General features: G+C 45.6%; 1 protein-coding gene across 5 annotated transcripts; it reads right to left on the bottom strand.

Annotated features, from left to right (window-relative positions):
* Positions 1-49: 49 nt before the first annotated feature.
* Positions 50-19,230, bottom strand: Akt (AKT serine/threonine protein kinase). Of its 5 annotated transcripts, none has more exons than XM_037416131.2 (8): positions 19,079-19,230; positions 18,246-18,377; positions 16,496-16,665; positions 13,974-14,096; positions 13,288-13,399; positions 10,753-11,263; positions 8,923-9,378; positions 50-2,304 (listed from the first exon to the last, which is right to left on the bottom strand). In XM_037416131.2, exons 3-8 carry the CDS (start codon positions 16,638-16,640, stop codon positions 2,068-2,070), a joined length of 1,584 nt encoding a protein of 527 aa, XP_037272028.2. In that variant the 5' UTR covers positions 16,641-16,665; positions 18,246-18,377; positions 19,079-19,230; the 3' UTR covers positions 50-2,067. The 5 variants fall into 5 exon arrangements, with proteins under 5 accessions (XP_037272028.2, XP_037272026.2, XP_037272029.2 ...); XM_037416129.2 differs by lacking the exon at positions 19,079-19,230 and adding an exon at positions 18,803-18,978; XM_037416132.2 differs by lacking the exon at positions 19,079-19,230 and adding an exon at positions 18,545-18,699.
* Between the last annotated feature and the right edge of the window lie 102 nt (positions 19,231-19,332).

The following is a 19,332-nucleotide window of genomic DNA, read 5'->3' as shown; positions in this document are numbered from 1 at the left end:
AATGTGTTTTCTCGACAGTAGATACTGTAGTAACACAGGGCAGCTGCGATTCTCTGTGAAGCATTTTATTAGCCCCACCTCAGGCCTTACATTATGTACACGTTGCATTCCGTTCATCTTGGGTGTCGAGCGGAAGGACAACTCGGTTGGTTCCACTGCGCACGGTGCACCAACTGGTTGGGCAGAAATGCGAGTGCATCCGTGGCACAGGATTTACTACTACAATACAGCTGAGGAAAAACGCGGCACCCAACTGCAGCGCATCTCTTGCCCTCTCCCGCCCCTTCAAAAACCAGGGGTTCCAGTGAAACCGTGCCCCACAAAGGCCTCACAGCATGGCTTGCACAGAATCTCAGCGTAGATTTAGTGATAGCTGACCCAATGTTAGTGCACCTTCATTGTTCCTTTGCACAAAAGATTTTTAGGTTCTGTGCATGAGTGACGCTGCTGTTTTTTTTTTTTTCTTACTTACGCCATCGTTCCTTCGCACAAGCCAACTACTTGCATTGCTATTTCTAAACTTCTCTTACAAGCCAAAACCTCCAATACGGCTGCAACCAGACAGGCAAAGTTCTATTAACAACCCCCTTTCCTCTCCGCACATACCCGACTTGCCTTCAACAAGATGGCCTCATTGCATTTCTTACCACTGCTAATGCTGAAAAGCAAGTTTGGAAGCTTTGGCAGTGCTGGGATTGGCTTTAAATAATATCACCAGCCTGTCATGTTGATATCTTAATAATGATTACAGTTCTAAGGCCTAGAACTTCATTAGGTAGAGCGAGGTGATTGGACAAAAGCACTTCGAAGTTTTGCATATTGTGCAACAGTATGTACTTCTTTCGTCTGCCAAGAATCAAGCTATCATTATCAAGAACGTTATGCGGCTGCAGTGCGGGGGTGTGAACTTGCTGAAGAACACCCACAAATATAGAAAAACAGCACTGCAAGCGTCAAAGGCACGTCATCACCTTGCAGTGTGCAATATGGATTGCTCATTAAAACCCTACAGGTTAGATTTTTATATACAAAAATTAACTTCCATTATTTCTCTCTTCAGAGTGAACCCTCAATGACCACAATTATTTGAATTTAAGGGTTCCACAAAGTTTTAGAATTGTGTCTAGAACTTAAGAATCAAGTGCTACATCTAGCCAAGCCAACACAATTTTAAGCCACGAGAAAGCCTTTCAGGGCAAGACTATTACTAAAACTGTGGTGCATAGATGCCAAGTTGTGATTTGAAAATTGGACTTTGTGATTTCAGTCAAAAGCATTTGCAGACACACATTGACATCTGAATAGGCAGGTGAAATGTCTTGCGTATTCTGAAAGTATCTACTTAACAACATCAAAAAACAAGAGACCAGAAATCTCTGAAGGACATTTTTAGATAAAAGTTATCGACACAATGAACGAGGGACATCTTACCCGCAGTCATGCATCATGAACGTCCTTAGTGAAAACACTACACCTTCGTGATGTCCCATCAAATTTGTGTTGTCGCTGTTACCTTAGTATAGCACGTAACAGACCAATGCCAACAAGTGCTGCTCAGTTTTTTTTTTTTTAAACACAAGCTCGGAAGACGACATTGTAGCAAAGCCCAAAGAAGAATTGTGTTCCAAGTGTCATGATTCGTTGCACCCTTTGAGAGTTGAATGTAGACGGTGAAGGCAATAAATATTTCGGAGTGTCTTTCCTTCTGAGACATTAGTGTTTTTTTGCACAAGCACTTCTGAAACATGCAAAAAAGGACGTAATAGTAGACACAGAGGCAACATGCCCGGCATTCAATTGTTTCTGCAATCGTAAAATCATTCATAATATGGTAACTATCATAAACAACACAGGAGGGATTAAGAGGGGGTAACCTTTGCAGATGACAGAAAGGGGGGGGGGGGGGGGTAACCTTCGATAGACGACACACTTCATCCTTCAGTGGCTCATGTGTTCTGTTTCTTTCACTGTGGCCGATGACGCGTGTGCACCGAGCAGTCTTAAATGACGCGTTGTGCCTCAGCTGTGCCCTGCACTGTTCACCAAGTTCCAACGAGGGGCCTCCGCTCAGGAGAGGATGGCCTTGCGGTCACTGGCCGAGTAGCCGCGCCCTCCACCACACAGGGCGCCCGTGCTGCCGTGGTAGGAGAACTGCTGGAAGTACGGCTGCTCAAACTCCTCAGATATGGAGTTGAGGGGGCCTTCCTCGGGCGGTGTCAGTTCGACGGTCTCGCCCGTGAACTCTTGGTCGAAGTAGCGCGTGTCCGTGTCGGAAGTCACCAGCGGCTTGAAGGGCGGTGTCACCTTAAATAAGGGAAAGTAGTTTTTAGACAGGAACTGTTATATCTTTTAAACTAGAAAGATGAGAACTTCGGCATTTATGTGTAGTGAAACCTCAGTGATACGATCACAACTTGTACGAATTTCGGGGTGATACAAACTTCTCTGTGGTCCCGACTGAGGCACATTAGCTTGCAATGTAATGGAGTATGGTTGTTGTAAACCGATTTTCATCGTAACATACACTACCGCACAGGTAAAAACAGGTGCAGCCCACACTGTCGCAGAAGACTCGGCAATGGTGCTAGTGCGGGAACCCACGCATGGGCATGTGTGCTCCACCACCACTTGCCCAGCAGAGATCCGTAGTAGCCTTTGAGATAGTGCGTGTGAACCTTGGAGGCCTTAAATGAGCACTGACAAAAAATTTGCACCTTGTTCTTTTTTGTCGAGACAGGTAGCTTATGACCCACTTATCACAGCTGGTAACCTCGTTTGAGTGAGTGTGCGATGGTTATTTATTGAGAGACGTTTTCAGAGTACCCAGTTGCTGCTTCAGTTTAAAAGAGCACCGAGCTAGGCTGGGCCAATTTCGATGGCTAAGTAAACACAGCTGGCCATGTAACCACAAAAAACTGTGATGTGGGTGCTGCATGCGAGAGGGTGGCGCACTTTCCGCACTGACCAACCAGCGCCTCCTCTGGCAGCTAACGCAAACTTGTGACAGCTTTCTTTACATTGGCACCATGTTCATGTCGGCCTTGCGAGGTGCTCAGCATCTCGCCCAGTCGTGCGCTATGCACTTTAAAATTGATTTTAAATATGCTTTAGGCTATACTTGCACTTGGTACTACGTAGATGTATGTCGTAGGTGTATATTGGCTTTCTTCTGTTGCATACTTAACTTATATGCTTTCAGGTGATACGAATTTCGGATGAAACGAACGTTTTTGGTTACCCCACGAGGCACAGAGGTTTTACTGTACTTTCACGAGGTGATACAAAATATAAACAAAGTTTTTATGCAGACTATAATATCAGTATTAAAATGAATTATTCATGACATCATTTGATCATGTATTTATTAAGGGGGGGCGCGGCAAGTAAAGTGCCGATTTTGGTCAAAATATGCGATTTTCTGATTTATTTTTTTTCGTAATCTTCAGACCTTCAACTTCCTTGTTCTAAAATATTACAGCGAAACGTGCGCTACAAATCCCGCAAATAGTGTTTTTGCCGAGGCTAGTCGCCAAAAAGTGCGAAAAAAAAGCCCCTGAAACGGTGTTGTTCACGCCGCACAAACGCGCCAAGTTGTTGACCGTGGGCCGCCATTTTGGTAGCTTTGGAAAGAGGAGAAAGCCGGCTTCCCGATGGTCGTGGTCTCGTATTTCGCCGAGTGAAAATAAAAGCGCAAGGAGCAAGTAAAAAAACGAAAACGAAGAACGGCAATTGGCTGCGCGGGTCACGTGGTAGCAGGCGCGACCTCTTACTGGTCAAAGCTGCGCCGCGCACCTTGGCAACCTTGGAAGCGCGAGCGCATCTGCGGCCGCCGTGTCGAGAATCATCCGGCGTGCGCTTCGTTTTTTGCCAGTTTGCTGTTTTTGTGATAGTTCGCGTGCTTTTTTTACCAAGCTTTGTTACATCGGTGGTCTCTTCTGAGTGCTTGCTCATACTGCGGTGCTATGTTGCCGCAAAAAAAGTTCCGGAGCGTCCACAAGTACGGCAAGCGTCGGAAAGCTTGGAACAAAGGGCAGACGACTGCGGCTGCCGTCCCAGTCGCAGTTCCGGACGGAGCATGCTCTTCGAGCGTCACGGAGCCTCTACTCAGACCCTTCGCTGATTGTTGTGAGGCCGAGAGTGTGGAAGGTGCCACATCGTCGTATGTCAGACCGCCGGATGCCGTCGACCGTGATGGACGCTCTCGCGAACCCGATTGCGGTGGCACCGCGTCGGCAGTTGTTGCAACTCCGGGCGTGCGCGCGTCGAACATTCTATCGCGAGTTTCGGCCCAGATTCCGAGCAGTGAAGAAATCGCGCAGCGGGCGCAGACAAGGCGGGATGTTTTGGATGCCGTAGCATCGAAGTCCGCTTCAAAGCGGAAGCTCGAGCTTCTGAACGAAGGCTGCGACGAAAATGACGGCGGTAAGGACTCTACATTCTTCATTGTAAATAAGAAGATGCTGAACGGTCTGCTTTCGTCAGTAAAGTGCAACAAGTGCGACGAAGGGTCGATACGCCTCGAGACTACGAACTGCCTTGGACTCGCGGCGAGGATGGAACTTTTTTGTGACAATTGTGGCAGAGTGAACAGTGCGTGGTCGTCCCCGAGGTGCTCCGGGCAACAAAAAACGAACCCCTTTGAGGTAAACGTGCGTGCTTTGAGGGCTGTGCAGTCAGTTGGCAGAAAACAATCTGCCATAAATGACATTTTTTCTGCGATGGACATTTCGCATCGAGCACTGCACCACAAGTCCTACCAGAGACTGCAAAGGAAGTACAGCCACCCTGCCACCACATCAGCTGCCACCCGCATTGAAGCAGAAAGTGCACAGAAGGTGCATGACATTTACAAGGACCTAGGAGGAGTGCCAGGCAACATTGACGTCATTTACGACGGCACGTGGATGACGAGGGGGCACAGAAGTCATATTGGCGTGGGCTGTGTAATCGAGCTGTACACAGGCTTGGTCTTGGACCACTGTGTCCTGTCCAACTACTGCCAAGGCTGTGCTGTTGGCCCCAAGCCTGGTGACGACAACTATGAGGAGTGGCTTGAGAAACACAAGCCACAGTGCCAAAAGAACACCGATGCTAATGCAGGCCAAATGGAAGTAGAAGCAGCTAGGATCATGTTTGAAAGATCGTTTACCAAGTACAAGCTTCGATACATCAATGTGCTCTGCGACGGTGACAGCCGTACGTACCTTGCCCTCACGCAAGACAAGGTGTATGGCTACATGGTGATTAAGAAACAGGAGTGTGTGAACCATGTGAAAAAAAGAATGGGCACTTCCTTGCGCAACCTTCTTGATGAGCACAAATCCAAAGGCCGAGGACTGAGCATGGGTGGCAAAGGCCGGCTGACGCAGGGCCTGATAAAGAAGTTGACGAATTATTATGGCTGGGCCATTAAGAGCCACCCCAACGATGTTCCTGGCATGGAGAGGGCCATCATGGCCACTTATTACCATGTAACATCCACAGACCAGGATCCACACCACAACCTGTGCCCAAGTGGGACTGACTCCTGGTGCCCGCACAATCAGGCATTGGCCAAGGGAGAGCCGCTGCCGCCTCACAAACATAAACTGCCCCCTCACGTGCGAGTGGCACTGCTGCCAATCTACAAGCGCCTCTCGAACAAAGAGCTCCTTGAAAGGTGTGCGCAGGGAAAAACCCAGAACGCTGTGGAGAGTATGAACAGCCTCATTTGGTCACTCCAGTCCAAGAGCCAGTTCGCCTCCCTTCGAAGTGTGGAAAGTGCAGTTGCAGATGCAGTCTGCCGTTTCAATGGTGGCTGCAAGAGTGCGCTGCAAGAGATCACTGCTCAACTGGGCTTCAATCCAGGAGACTGCTCTTTGCGGCGAGCAGCCGAAAAGGATGCCAAAAGGGTAAAGAGGGCTCAAAAAGCGCATTGTTCCACGACAAAGAAGCGCAAAACTGGGTTGCGCTCTACAGAGGCCAAGGCCACAGCATCTCAGGATTACTGCCCAGGAGGATTCTGAGTGTTTTAGCCATGTTGTGAACTTCCAAACAAGAGTGAACTTTCAAAGTCAGTTTTCTCAACTCTTGATTTTCGCCTATGTGCCTTCGCTAGAACATCTGTCATTTTCTAACAAAGACTGATAGAGTCGTTCCGTTTTTTGCACTAGGCTCAGGAGGCCTTTAGCAGTGCAATAAAGCTTTATCTCTCTTCTTACTCATCATTTAAAATTTTTAGAACACATTTTATAATTACTGCGATGTGTGCGCAAAACAACATCCATGTTTTGGAAATTTTATTTATGGTTACAAGAACTAGAAAAATCAACTAATAGCTTCTTTGCACAAGTTGATGCTTTGGGAACATAATAATATGAAAAAATAATTTCATTTAGCAATAATTATCTCTTCAAGTGTGAAGAGCATTAATTAGTATAATTATGCTTGTAACTCAAAAAGTACAAGAGGTATTTGAAAACGGTTTTCATATTTGGAATCCTCACAATCATCCACATACACACACCAAATTTCATCACAAACAGTACATTAATAAAAAAATTAGTTTTACTTGCCACGTCCCCCCTTAAATTGGCTGCACAGATCTTGCTGAATAAAGTGCCACTGGATTTCACACGTGCCAAGGCATGCGAAATTTCTAATTTTACAGTCCTAGCTTTTCAAGAATACAAATTGTGAAGAAAGTTCTTACTTTAACGACTGAGAAATGGCACAATTTTTTTATTTAAGCTTTCTAAAACACTTCTCAAAGTGACAGTTGATGCCCTTTTGCACCCTCTGAAAATTGGGCTTTTCAGACCAACGAAAATAATTAAAATAGAGTGCCAAAGCTGAAAAATGCTTCTCAGAAGATTGTGCAGTGGTGAAAAAATGATGGGGAAAGGAGCAATTAACAAAACACGATCAGTTGCTGATGTCATATAAAAGGCTGTCATGGCTATGATATTGATCGAGGCTGCATGAAAATCGGTGAAGTTGTGCATCTATGAAGCCAGAATCCAAAATTAACTTTGGAAAAAAATAGTTTAGTTTTTTTACAACTTTCGTTATCATAAAGCAGCTTAAAGGGCCACTCACAAGGTTTGACAATTTTGAGATTACAAACGCAATGCATAGATGAAGCGTTCATGATCACGTCTGCCAAAACTTCCAATGGTTTGTGCTGCAGAAATGGGTCAAATTTAAAGATGAATGTTGCTACCCCTTCCTTTTGCGGGCGCGCTCCCAGAGAATGAGGGCATGACGTGCGCGTATGAATGGCCCTACGTACACGGCAATGCAGCGACGTTGGTTCTCTAAGTAGACGATTATGCTCTGACGTTGCCAACAGCTGCACATGACATGGCAAAAGTTATTTAAAACACAACCTGTAGTTTATGTATTTGTTGCCCAAAGAGATTAATCTCTAGATAAATAATGAGACGCAATAAAGAAATGTGAGCGTTTTTTTTTTCATTCCCCCCCCCCCCCCCCCCCCCCCGTGATTTGCAACGAGATGCGGGGCTAATGTGCCGGTGTTTCGCATGCGTTTGTGCCCCTGCGATTCCGCAGTCAGCGCATAGAGCAGACGACAGCCGTGCAACGCTCCTATGCGTTTGTGCACTCATTGTGCTCATCTATTCAGCGTCTAAGCCAGCGTTTCCATACCTTCCCGCAGAAACAGGCAGTAGACAACAAAATAACCTGGTCAACAAAACAACGTCGCTCACGTGCTGGAGGGTTGGGCTTGTTCAGGCACTACATGTGCACGTGACCTCTTGGTCGGATGCCGGAGAGGGTAGGGAAGAGATTTGGCTTGCGAAGGCTACGCGGAGGAGCGGCAAGGGTTTCGAGCTCGCCTTCTTTCATGCTCGTTTTGCGCCGCTTCAAAAACACAGTTTTCTCAGCTCGTAATGGACCGATTAAAAAATCTTTGTAGCAAAATGTTCCTCATCGGACAGCCTAGGCAATCGGCAACTTCCCCGGTCTAACTAAAATTTGGTATGGGGCCTGGTGAACGGCTCTATAAAGAGGCCACGGCATGTAGTCTAACAATTTGGGGTTTCCAGGAAAAAATTTAAGAAACATGTCTACTGTGCCTGCACGTGTATAAAAAAATGGACTGTAAAAGACTATCTCAGCGCAATACCAGCTCTAGAAGTCGCTGGCTGTAAACCTTCCTCACCACCAGCGACTGCCATTTTGCCATGGCATTTGTGACGTCATGGGTCAAACATGATGGTTGGAGCCATCATCTTCAACCAGTTTCAGCGGCTCTAAATAATTCGATTTCAATGGCAAGCTGAAGAAAGCTGAAACGGCAATACCATTCACCCGAATGCAGACACTTGCACAGCAAGCAGATTGCTCCATCATGACTCGCAAGTGCGTTGGTGTTATTTGTTTTTTAGTTTGCCTCGTTGCCACTTGCTTGTGAGTGCAGAAGGATTAAACCATATAACTAGATTACGTTAAAAAATTGGTAGTCATGGCCCCTCGAACAAAAAATGCTGCGTTTCTACACACGAAATATACCATAGGACTAAAAACATATGAGTGCAGACAATATACATGTACAACAATTCAAGAAATAAATGAAAATCGCTCACATTCACAAAATATGTTTCTGCTAAGGGCTCCCTAAAGCTCATAGTCACCTGATTTCTCTACCACTGATGCCACTAGTGTGGTTGGAATACTCATACCATGCTAATTACTGCTACAATAAAAGCAAACCAAGCTTGGTGAAGCGGCAAGCTTCAGTCCAAACAGCAAGAATAGTACTCTGAATTGGTGCAGCACATCACAAAATGAAAAAAACTTGGGGTTGAGCCAGCCAATCGAAAAGACGGTGTCTAGGTAAGTTCTCCGTTCGTGCTATGGCAGTTAGAGTATGACAACCCAACTTGCCCAATGATAAACACCGGCAGGAATGGTACTCACCTTCTTCTGGGCCACATCGTCCCAATTGACGGGGCGGAAGAAGGGGTGCACCTTGATGTCGGCGGCGTCGTTGACCGAGCCGCCCAGCCGATGCCTCGGGTTCTTGACGAGCAGGCCGGAGAGCAGGTGTCTCGCTTCGGGACTCATGCTCTTGGGGTACTTGACTTCCTCGACAAGGATCAGTTCAAACAGTACGTCGTGGTCTCGGCTGTAGAAGGGCAGGCGGCCACACATCATCTCGTACATGACCACGCCCAGCCCCCACCAGTCAACGGCCCGGCCGTAGTCGGTGTCCTCCAGCACCTCGGGTGCGAGGTACTCGGGCGTGCCGCAGAAGGTCTTTGTCGTGGACCCAAAAGAGATGTCCTCCTTGCAGAGGCCAAAGTCTGCAATCTTGACGTGGCCCTCCCTATCCAGCAGGAGGTTCTCCAGCTTCAGGTCCCGGTAGATAATGCCCTGTGTCAGCCCACGAATGTGAGAAAGTTCTCGGCAAAGTGGAGCAGGCTCCAATGTTGGTAGAATCTGATGCTGAGCCTGTTGGCACATACTTTGAAGGAACGACAGACCCAGCCTCGAATGATGGTGAGAACATTTCCCAAACACACACACTGGTTGTTTGAGCAATTTAATCCTTTCGTGTACCTGTCCTCCAAGGCTGGGTTTGTCATTATCTTAATCCAATATTAGAACTAACAAGGCCTTAAAGAAAAGAAGCAGCGAGGCCATCGCAACTGGCTGCCAGACTGAAAGACCATTAGCAGGATTTTGCTCATCAGAAACATTTAAAGGCTATCTTTCAACTGATGACTCTAGTCGCCTGTCTACATGAAGCCAGCCCCTTTTCCTCCCCTCTCCAAGGCAGTTCGACACTTATTATAAGAGAGTATGTGTAGTATCTTTACACGAGACCTTCCACATGGTTTGAAAATTATGTAGGCAGAGAGAGGGAGAGAGAGAGAAGAAAAAAAGGGAGACGAACGAATGCATTTATACAACAAAACACAGCCTCCACGTGACCACTTCCTACAAGTTTGTTACGCTTATCTCTATGCTGTTGCCACAATTCCTGGTAGTTAACGTGCAAGGTCTGTATAAAAGAAAATAATATTGTGGCTAAGGACTACTCGATGTAAAAACATGGTGACCGTAGTGAATATCTTGCAGTCATAGTTAAGCCATGATGGATGTGAAGATGGAGGCCTTGGAATATATTCTGACGTTCTGGTTAATTATTAATAGACACCCAAAATACGCATGCAGCTGTTCCTACATCTGTACTTCCTTGGCAACAAGGCTACAAAAGGCTAGTACATCTAAAGGTGGAGGGCACAAAAGGAAAAGCAGACACTTCTTTCAGTGCTCACGGATAACCAATTAGCCTAACAGTAATTTCTGGTAACGATGGGGAGTGGAGACGACGAGATTTCTATACACATTTGGATCAGTAGTTCACACTGCGCTGACTACACGGAGCCTTTCAGAGCACAGAGGGGTCCTCGGTTAATGGGAACACTTTGTTCCTGCGCTTGAGTGGATTTCGCACTCCTGCAGGTGCTGCATCTCATCAGATTTCACTCTCTTGCAAAAGTATAGTGGCTTAGATATGTGTAAAACTACTGTTGATGGCTGTTGACAATTCACATTCCTTTTGACAGATTTGTAAAGTGCATGAAAATTGATTCCTTATCAACTGGCTGTTAGAGGGCCAGCAATATGAACAGCGTTCACTCGAGTGCTTACTTTAAAGCAGCAAAACAATAACGTACATCCTAAGGCCACTGAACGCTCATGCGTGCGCATCAAGCAGGGTGCGGCAAGCGAGACACACACCTGGCTGTGCAGATACTCGAGGGCGAGCAGTATCTCGGCCGAGTAGAAGCGGGTGCGCTCCTCCGTGAAGACGCGGTCGCGTGACAAGTGGAAGAAGAGCTCGCCGCCATTGACGTACTCCATGACGAAGCAGAGCCGGTCGGCCGTCTGGAAGGAGTAGCGCAGCGAGATGAGGAACGGGTGCTTTGTGCTGCGCAGCACCCTGTTCTCAGTCAGCGTGTGGGCCACCTCATCCTTGTCTATGACCACCTTCTTCTTGAGGATCTTGATTGCGTACAGGGACTCCGTGGACTTCTCGCGACACAGCACCACCTTGCCAAAGGTGCCCTTGCCGAGCACCTTGAGGAACTCAAAGTTGTCCAGGCTGAGGCGGTTGCCCGTCGCGTACGTGCGCGTCGAGATGCTGAACTTGTCGCGCAGCGACTGCTCGTCCTTGGGCTCTGCCATCTCGACGTCCTCCTCACTCGCCAACTTCTCAGACACCTGCTGGATGGCCTGGCACCAACCCTCCCTACGTCAAGCACAGAAAAGCACCACGAGGTCAGCGGGGCCGTTAGATAGACGGACAGGTTTTCAATGCAATGCCTAAAAAATGCAGAATGTATGCGATTCTTTACCCCGTGTTTCACCAAAAACAACGCATTTAAATATTCCCTTTTTCCACGTACCATGTCAGAGTGGAACGGCCTGACTTATCTCAGCGAAATTGCTGTTGTTTAGAGCTAAAATATTCACTGTTAACTTGCGTTTGTTTCTAATTCATGTAAATTTTTTATGAGTCTTTATTTTGAATTTTTATGCGTTCTGTTAGTACGGGTTTTCGATTCTATTTCTCGTTATGTATTCTTACGTTATTACATGTGCTTTTGTATTTATATTCTGCCTCTTGTACTTGTCCTGCTTGGACCAGTTCTTGGTATGCAGTATTCAATAAATAAAATATATAATAAATAAACACACACCTGCTATAAAACAGAGTACTTCTGGCCTGGTATCTTGTTGTTAGGTAAGGTTACTAGCAGAACAAATAAAGCATTTAGTACAAGACGTTACTAGACTTGAGCGAATATTTGAATGCTTTGAATATTCTAACAAAGAATGCAGTGCTCAAATCTCTTATGAATTGAATATAAGTTATTAAAATTTTCGAATTATTCGAGACGGATGAATAGGTGCATATAGATCCGCATAAAACACTCTGCAAAGGTGGTTTCACTGCAGTTTAGGGGTGCTAAGCAGTGAAAGCTCCTATCTAAACAAATTAATTTACATGTAACTTTTTCTCAAACTGGCTTCACTGCTGTGAAGCGATGCTGAGCCATGAAAACTTGTGATCACAAAAAATTCACACTACCGTGAAGCTCCACCTAAAGGTTATATGAAGATATCACCTTCACATCAATAATCTTTTTTTCTGTTAAAAGGTTTGTTATAATGACTTATATGCTCTAAGTATAGCAAATTTTAAAACATCATATATTTCGCAGGCTATCACTAGCATTCCATGGAAAGTGAAATCCTGTTACTATAAAAAGTTATTTCCACTTGCTTTGATGAAAAAAAAAGGCATTTGCTCAGGCCTTGTCTGAATTTTAAAAAAAAATTTGTGCAGATTAGTTTGGTGATGACAAATATGCCCCTCTTAGTTTATAATATGTGATATATACACTATTCAAATTCGATTTGAAGTTTGACCAAAATCACTATTCGCTTCGAACCTAAAATTTTCTATTCACCCAAGCCTAGACATTACCCAAAAGCATTAAAAATACTATCTAGCCTTCTCGTACATAAGAAACCTCATTTTGTTTTGCCTTGAACATTCGTTTTTACTGCAGTAAACCGGCAGTCCTCATGAGATGACCTAAGGAGCATCTTAGTTTCACAAACCCTCCATGACATAGCATCTGCATTTGGATACACAACTAGCATTTGCCATTTTTGTGCACTATTGGCAATGAGGAGGCCACATACATTGAACATTTTTATTACATAAAGTTTTCCCATACCCCCTGTGGCTGAAATACATTGCTACACAAAGTCACTTCGACGATGACCATATCCTGTTTAACAAGACACGAACATCAGTGTTAATGTGAAAATTTTAAAATTAATGTATATTTTTAGGAATGCTTGCTGCCAGCAGATAATCATCACATGTATTTTAAGTTGGTCGTTGGATTTGGCTAACAAAAAAATACAGTATAACTGACTGTACAATAACTAGATAATTATTTATGTTGCTGTTGCAATTAATTACTATAAAATACACTTACTAATTGTAACACTTCCACTTGCTTTAGGTTGCCAGAACCTTGGCGTGACATTATGCAAGTTTTATACATTTACAGACAGCCTGTCACACGCACGTCGCAACAGGCAAAGAGCACTGTGGTCAGATGAGCACTCAAACACGTCAATAACTGCTGTCCAACAACTTGCCGACAGCACAGTGCAACGGATGACACACATCTTCAGAAGTATCAAAAACACAAAGCTTTGAGGATAAGCTCGTCCACAACAGCAAGGACTCACCGGTCATCTTCAGAGTCAACACAGAACATGCGTTCAATGACCGTTGTCCACTGCAGGCCACGAATGATGAAGGTGAATGGCTTTGGCCGCTCGGACTTCATCAGCTGGCAGCCTACAAAAGATAAGACACCAAAGGCTTACCGTCCATTGTGGCCGACCGTTTCCCAGAATTATGTGCGACATCAAACATAAATTCTTTGCCACACTGAATACGGATGACAAATTTTAAGGTATAGTTTTTCACACTCTGGAAACAGCTTGGGAAACATAGTACAAGTGGTATTAAAAACACTTCCAGTAACTAAATTTGTGCATAATCATTTGCTGTATAGTATGGAGAGAGCTCAATTGCTGTTATATTGTGTGATGTTTTTTTTTTCTGTTGGTGGTGGTTTGGATTACTCAGTAGACTAAATTACCAGATCACTATTTCCACTTATTTACATTACATGCGTCTCTATCTTTGTGAACATCAATAAATCAAACAAGGTTTACATTGGCACATTACCTATCTTTTCATGCAAATAACGTGATGGTTTGATTATATAATATTTGCCCATGCTTGTATGGCTCCATAGTATGCCTTGTATGGGGGCATTGGCTTTCTTCAAGTGAACTGTTTCTTTTCCCCAGGCTTGCTCACATCTGGACGATGTAAATAAACATTGACTTGATTTGGCACAAACCTTTTACAGTAAAGTTGTTCAGAGGGTCGGCGTGGCTATGCTCAGGCTTAAGCTTGAAACCAATCAGCGTGCCGTCCTCGCGTAGCACAAAGTAGCGTTTCCGCCAGTTCTTGATGTGTTCCCCTAGAATGAACACATTGAAAAGCCGGGTAAAGAAGATGTACAGACACCAGCTCAAGCTAAACACCTGTCGCTAAGCCGCAGTAATGATGAGAAATATTTAAATGAAACAGTTGCACCCAATATGCTGCCATTCCTTCATACAACAATCCTCAACTGGCTTGCTTTCGTTTCCTTTCCTGAAGAATCTCCACTAGCTAGATCCCCATTTAAAATGCTATGTCATGAGGATATTGTGCATGAATAAACGATATACAATTTACTGAACTCCCTATCATTTTATTTATTTATTATTATTTTACCTTGGGAATCACCTATACTTCAGAAGAATAAGCCTTTCAGTAAACACTTTAAAAATCCTTTAAAATGTCAAGTGAAGTTCAACTGCAATAAGCTTACATCAGAGAAAGAACAGCAAAAGCTGTAGAAGGCGGTGGCAAGAACAGAAGCAAATTAATTCACGACGTACCGACATTGTTGTGCAACAACATATTGCGGATGGATATGATACTGTATGACGTAGTGCATGACTGCATAAACCATTATAGAAGGCTTTAAAATACAGGTTGGAGAACTAGAGTGGCTCCACTGGGACACCCACTGTAAGGAAGTTACATAACCCATTGAAATTGGCGGTAACCCTTTGCGACGTGGTGTCCTCACTTGGAGACATGACTTACTTTTACCCATGCTGCACATTTTTGGTAAGAGACCCCCCATTTCTTGAGCTAATGATAAATTAAGCCATATTCTTGCCTAAAGATCCCTTTTATCACTTGTTGCCGAAATAGTTCACTGTACACGGTCGCTTTGGTGAAGGCAGTGCTGTGTTTAATAAGAGGCTGGATTTAGACATTTAGGCATGGATTTCAAAACATTTCCTTACCTCTTAGAAAATGCTCGCTATGAGCAAATAACTACAGCATGTAATTTAAAAAGGTCATTGAAATAAGTTTATTAAAAATGCAGCATGAATGGCTGTGAAATAACTTGAAAAATATTTATGTTGCAATTGCAACGGCTGTAACATACACTATAACTTATTGAACGAAACAAGGGGAATTTACTGAGGGGCTGATTTTTTTGTTATACACAAATAAGTTTAACGGATCGTTAAGGCCAAACCCTTAAGAGAAAAAATTCACGCAACTGTCGCGCGATCGCTCGGTGCTTCAAATTTGAAAACTGTCGTCCAACACCAGGAGGTCATATGCTAAAGCAGCAGATTGCAGCCAATAGCGAAGCACCGAAATAGGATGTACATCAGTGACGTACTGCCTGTTGTCACGTAGACGTACTGCCTGTTGTCACATGTACCGCAGTACAATGACCCCCTCTCCGCCAGAGTCACGCATACAAAACGAAGAAATAATGAGATGTGTATGCGTGTGTACATAAAAAAAAAGTGCTGCAAGGCAATAATAAACACGTTTCGTGGTTTCATGCAAAAACACATTTTATTTTTGCATTGCATACCGCTGACCAAGTGGCACTTTCGGTACGAGTAGACATCCACATGCCAGCGACAGCAGAGTTCGCTCGCCAAAGCTGTCGCGTGATGAGGTTTGGCCGCGCAAGAGACCGTTCACGTGAAGGCGATCTACACAGCATTGCTATCACGTGCATTTTTGCCCTTATGGGGTTTTGCCTTTAGGTCAGATAAAGAAGAGAGGACACTGTTTTTAACTGCAGTGTAATAATTATGATGAAAATAGAAATGAACTAAAGCGGATGAAGTGCATTATTCATTTTGTTGAGGCTACTGTAATTTATCTCCTTCAGGCACGAATTATGATGCACAGTCTCTAAATCTGTCAGATTTACTACATTCCAAAAAAGAAAATGAAGCAATGTGTTCTATTGTGTGAGTTAGAGCAATTAGTTGCCATTGGCATGCAATTAAATATTTATTTAATCTGCAGTCAGTCATGTTCCATTTAGACTTAAATAGAATAAAACATTAGGTTTCAAATGTGTGTGCAATTAGTTTTTGGTTGTATTCGTTTGAAGAACAGAAAAGCACTACTTTTTGATTCCGGAATGCAGCAAGTGGAACATGTGCTGTCTTCCCAACAGTGAAGTCACACGCAGCCCACTGAGGTTAATTCAAGCTGACTATGCACAAAGTTCAATTTATCTAATAAATAATCAATCTTGCTCTATTTTTGGCCACAAGTTGATACAACTAGCATAAACAAGTTGCATGCACAAATAGAGTCACCATCACTGATATGGCATCACTCTAACCCTTCCATCTGATTTAATGATTGGTTCTCAGAATTTTGTATCAAATTAAGCAAGTTTCACGCTTTTGTAGGCAAGTCGATCCTAAACCGTGTTGCTAAGGGCGAATCGATCCATCGCAAGGACGGGCATTTTCTCAGTGGTGCCTCGGGACAAACCTCGCTTGTTGAGCCAGCCTTCCTTGACGATGGACGGCTCAGGGTCGGCAGCGATGGGCTCGATGCCGAAGGGAGCCATGCCTAAGCCTCCTGGATGCATTCCGAGCGGGGCACGCTGTTGCGGCGCCAATGGCGCTTCCATCATCGTGACCCCGCCGGCCCAAGCCAGCCTGCACGACAACATGTTGTGTAAAAGCCCGCAATGTGGAGCAGAGTTCACGAAATACAATAATGTCATACACCAACTGTGGCAAGACCCTACAAGTACAACCCACACATTTTTCACTGAAACAGAGCTTCCAAAAACAACTTAACATACTCATCATTTTAACCTTGGAAGTGCTTTGCGATGATCTGGCTTAGCTTGCTGCAAATGATGGTTCGCACAACACTTATATGGTGTATAATACAAAAGGACTTCATAGATCTCCTTGCTGTCACAGCAGTGCAACTTCGCCTGCTGGCTAAGAGCATGATGTGAACAAAACAAAAGAAGAAAACATTTAGCTGAATTAAAAATGTTTCCACGGCAGTTTCAAAAGGTAGCAAGCAGTACACGCTATGTAAAACTGGCAATTTAATTTGGCACAAAGGCGCTACAGTTCAAGCAATGCACGTTATTAGCCGCAATGCATGGAATAAAGCACTATGAGGGACCAATGACGAGCGCACCGAAATACCTGTTGACTGAAAGGGCCACCGCTAATTCTGTGCATTCACATAACACAACATACAAAATCAGTCGAGCTACTGCCATAACGAATCGCATCGAAGTCAGGTTTCTCGCACCTCTTGGGCGCGTAGATCATCTCCAAGCAACCAGGCTCCCAGGGCGATAATTCGGTTGCGTTTCCGTTTGCCAGTCCCCGTATCGCTTCTCCGCGCCCCAAAGAAATTGCACAGACGCGGCCGTTTTCAACTAAACCTGCAAGCTACCAACGATACGATCAGCGCAGACAAACAGCGCCATCGCAAGCGGATGTCGGCGCGCTAGCGCGTATTTTCGGTCGCAGGTGCGGATAAACAACAATCTGCGTCGTCCACTGAACAACATTTCCGCTTTTAGCGAGCAACGTCGTCACCCGCACTTGTAATGCAACGACGAGTTCGGGAACGACCTCGCCTGTTAGGTCGCCCGACTGAACCGAAGACGCGCAAACATCTTGTGACGGTGGCCGTAGGTGTTTTTTCGAAGGGGGACACGGCAACTAACTCGCGCTAACGGCGCAGATGATAAGCGACGCTGCAGCGGCTAGACCTTGCGTAATACGACCACGAGGTGAAAACGGGAAGACACGGAGAGAGTTCCGTTAGACACTTTGTTCGTTTTTCACGCTGGTAACTCGTTGCTGGCCGCAAACAAGAAGAGAGAAGGCGGCGGGCACTGTCAACAAGATTTGACCGAAGGCTGTGCTGCGCACATTTTGGCAAGCGCACGACGATCTCGACACTAGAGAGATCGATTCGAAGACTGTTTAATAAGCGATTACGCGGAAGAATCTTCGCAGGTGTTCTTTTGCGCCCCACACAAGTAACACACAAAGCTGCCACGAAACTCGTCAGGTAGCGTAAAATACCTAACGCCGCTGTCTCGAGGTCACGACGCGGCGTAACCTCACGGGACCCGAAGGCGACCAGCAAGGACACAGTATGACAGTTCACGCAGAGAGCCTCAGTCACAAAAATATTCGACAAGGCTGTAATCCCCCAGTGGAAGCCAACGCAATTCGACTCTAGCAAGTGGGCTCACCTCGCAGCCGCAGTTTAACCCCGGCCCGAAGAGATTACTGATGCCGTAAAACAAGCCGTCCGAAGCAGCAGCAGGTCACCGGTGTATTCCGCTTATATCCAGTCAGTGCTGAGGCTCCGTCGATGAGCGAACCTAGCGAACAAAAACAGACGCGCAGCGTTAGCTTGACCGCTACCCCAAAATATGCCAAGGCGGGCAGCCCCGCTGCCAACACCTAGGTGGGAAGGGAGACTGTTATCAGAACAGCACGCCACTTTCCTACTTCTACTACGCCGTGTCGCCGTACTGGCGGGCCTCACCGGCGACGTGAACATGAAGGCGGCTCGGTAAGAACGGGAATTTCGACCGCCGGCGAACGATTAATCCGGAGACCACGCTCCGATCATCAAAGTAGGCTTAGCGACGACTGCGGCGGCTGTGGTGCCGTCCGTCTCGCCTCCCACCACCGCCTTCCGTGTCGGCAAACATCGGTCGCGTAGTAAAACCGTGCTCAGCGAAGACGCGCGTACAGAACACGTGTCAAGTGATTTTGCGATCTACAAGGAAACACTTCTTACCCGCACATGGTCAGGAAAAGTTAACATTTGCCGGAGTCGCTCGCAACTTCCGAGAACGCACCGAAAGCCCCCCACGGTCGTTTCCAATGTTTGTTTGTTTGCACGTTTCCCGTGTGTGACCATCCGCGCCAGCGCCCCTCCTCTCCGCCAAGTTCACGAGCGATATCAAACAAGTAGGTTATGATGGGCGAGGCCGTCGTCAATTTGAAAGAGTTGCTCCAGTTTTATAGAAGGATGCGCTGCATCGAAGCCGACAGGCACGATTATTTTGCTTACTTTTGCCGCCCGTCGACATCGAACCCATGAACGTGCACGGATGAGGCGCCAACTCGTGTAACGTGGCCCGTGTTAACATCGACGACGATGGCCACATCGATTCAAGGTCACCTCGCTCGTTTGCGCGGTCGAGTAGTTAAAATTGTAAATTTCTACCGCCGCGTCACGATGCACGATTCCCGGGAAGTTCTCGTTCGGCGTGTTCGCGCGATTGCGGCGGCAAATTTAAACATTGCTGCACGATGACCTTGAGC

The sequence above is a fragment of the Rhipicephalus microplus genome, chromosome 8 (assembly GCF_043290135.1).
Source record: "Rhipicephalus microplus isolate Deutch F79 chromosome 8, USDA_Rmic, whole genome shotgun sequence".
Lineage (NCBI taxonomy): Eukaryota > Metazoa > Arthropoda > Arachnida > Ixodida > Ixodidae > Rhipicephalus > Rhipicephalus microplus.
Note: the sequence above shows the minus strand (reverse complement) of the source record. Positions and strands in the feature narration are given on the sequence as shown.